This window comes from Teleopsis dalmanni, unplaced genomic scaffold, assembly GCF_002237135.1.
Source record: "Teleopsis dalmanni isolate 2A unplaced genomic scaffold, ASM223713v2 unscaffolded_contig_0972, whole genome shotgun sequence".
NCBI lineage: Eukaryota > Metazoa > Arthropoda > Insecta > Diptera > Diopsidae > Teleopsis > Teleopsis dalmanni.
Genome location: NW_024032354.1, coordinates 1 through 2750, shown reverse-complemented (window position 1 = coordinate 2750; position 2750 = coordinate 1). Strand labels below are relative to the sequence as shown.

Here is a 2750-nt window from a genome sequence, read left to right as displayed (position 1 = left end):
AGATGTTTTCATGACTTGCATATATACATTTTTGGCTACATAAATAAAACAACTTATTTAAATTTTTTTTTTTTCAATTTATAAAAATTGCACAGCTTTTTATTTTTAATAACAAACGTTTTAAAAATATCCGACATTTTACATTAATAGAAAAATAAAAGGCTATTTAACAAAACCTACATTATTACTTTAAATTACTGTTTGCTTTTAGTTTTTTATATAATAATAATGCTTAATTCTAATTATTACACAATTGCTATCAACAAATGTTTTATAAAAAATTATTGTATAATGTTTTTATATGGTATATTTTATATACATGCAATAAATTTTAAAACTAGTAAAAAAATAATCCGCATTAGGATTGCGGATTATATATTTACATATGTATATATAAATATATTTCATTACACATATATATTTATTATAACAATTTTCTTTTAAATTTCCATAATTTTTGTTTGCATGTTTTTATAATTGCTGTTAATGGTCATCATCTTCATAATTCGACTCATCATCGTCTTCATCGTCGTTATCGTTTGAGTCAGACGAATCTGAATCATTGTGGGTATTATAGATTGTTTGCGAGGGAGACGATTGCGATGCAAGACGAATATTGTTAAGTTGATCGTTATGTATCGTTTCAGCGTCATGGTGCTCATAACGCGTACTTTGTTGTTGAAACTGTGAGTGGTATTGATGAGATAGTTTTTCTAAAACTTTTCACCACTATCCGGTTACAAAATATTCCTCTTATGTATCTGCTTTGGTTTTGTTTTATTTTCTTTTGCAAGCAAAAGTGTATGAACTTATAAAAAGCTCATCTTTCACTTTTACGCAAAACTAGCATTTGTCTTTTACATATTCTGGTTTGGTTATTCCTGCTTGATAACACCTCGTTCTCTCAGTAGTTTGAACTTGGTGCAGCTTTCACTGGAATTCGCCTGGCTTGCACTGATCAAAACAACACAAAAACAAGACGAAAGCAGATGCAAAAGCTTTTACTTATTTTCGGTTTATCAACGTGCGAGCAATGCACGTTGTGAATTTATTTGTTTACAAAGATATGATGTGATGTTTTTGTGTTAAATTATTTAAGTGTTTTTCATTTTAATTTTTGTTTAATTTTAAAGTTTTAATTTTTCTTTTAAAAAAAATTATTGTAATAAATAAGTGTAATAAATTACATATACAATTAATGTATTGAAGTATGTCGAAAACAAGAATGAACTTGGCAGCCGAGGTGTGATCCCAAATGTAGAGATGCGGCAGTGCAAGTCCATAAGTTGGTAAGCCGAAAATTCAGACGCTTTCAGGTTTGATAACGAGCCATGTCAGAACTACAATACATTTGAAGCTATACTTTTCTGCCTTAATTGGACAGACAACGAGTGAAGAGAGAGATCAGCGACGAGGTGATACAAGTTCAATAGGAATCGTCTGGAATTCCGAGGGGTGATGTCTGTGACATGGGTTTATTTTGCTTCGTTTGTCTCCTCGTTATTAATTTGTTACTTTTCCCACAGGCCTACATAACAGGCTCGACGGTGTCGATGTTGCCTGCAATATGGAGCTTCGTTGTAAAAAAATTCAAATGTAGGCTATCAGTTTCCTTAGTTTATTCTGTTTGTGTTTCTTTGCCCCACGTGTGGCTTCGACCCACTTCCTATACTTGAGTCTCATGCTCTACCGACTAAACATATCTTTGGCGTGAAATACTCCAAGTCTTGTCCCTTGCATGTTACCCAATTCATATAGTGCATTACCTACAGTTTTTAATACTATGCATTTAATATTTTTCTGTCCAAGCTTGGCGTTAAAATCAGCTGTTTTCTTACTCTGTCGAAAGTTTCGGCGATATACTGTTTGCCCTACTTTAAACTCTACTGGTTTTTTCCTTGTATTATATACTTTCTCTGCTTGTGTATGTGCGACTTTTAAGTGTTCTATTATCTTATTTCGTATTACCTGTTGTTTGTCTGTCTGATGAAAAACCCTAAACTCTCCTGTTCTAATTGTATCTAGTTTTCTACTGATGGAAAAAGATTTTCCGTGTTGTGACATGTGAGAACCGAATACCGCGAAATATGGTTCTAATTGAATCGCGTTATAAGTTACACTCCTTAATGCAAAAGACACATCACTCACATGTTGATCCCAGTTTTTGTGATTTTCCCCAATATATGCTCTTATCATCTGCAGCACTGAGCGGTTTACTCGTTCCGCAGCATTTGCTTCAGGTGAGTAAAAAGCTGTTCTGACATGATTCACTCCATATTTGGTTAGAAGATTTTTAAAAATTTCGGATATAAATTGTTTACCATTATCAGAGTGTATATGTTCTGGTACCCCAAACATTTGGAAAATGTCTCTTTCAAGGTATTTTGTTACATTCATCGCTGCTGCAGCTCTCATTGGCTTTAGGAAAACAAATTTGAAAAAATGATCCATACATACAAAAATTACCGTGTTACCTTCTTCAGTTCGGGGATAAGGTCCCATGAAATCTATATACAAACGTTGAAACGGCTTCTCTGTGATGACCTGAGTCTTATCATTTTATTTGAAGCTTTTGACAGGTTACATACATCACATCCCTTTATCCAGTTTTGAACATCGTTTACCATACCTGGCTAGAAGTATTTTACTCGTATTTTACACAGAGTCGTTTGCATACCTACATGTCCAGATAAAGGGGACTCGTCTATCCGTTCTATCAATCCTTGGCGTAGGTCCGTGTGTACCCACAA

At 33.4% G+C, this 2750-nt stretch overlaps 1 protein-coding gene across 1 annotated transcript; it reads right to left on the bottom strand.

Moving 5' to 3' along the window:
• Positions 1-483: 483 nt before the first annotated feature.
• LOC119663835 lies at positions 484-2502 on the bottom strand. The gene is made up of 3 exons (XM_038073436.1): positions 2467-2502; positions 2149-2418; positions 484-684 (listed from the first exon to the last, which is right to left on the bottom strand). The coding sequence occupies exons 1-3, from the start codon at positions 2500-2502 to the stop codon at positions 484-486; spliced, it is 507 nt and encodes a 168-aa protein (XP_037929364.1).
• Between the last annotated feature and the right edge of the window lie 248 nt (positions 2503-2750).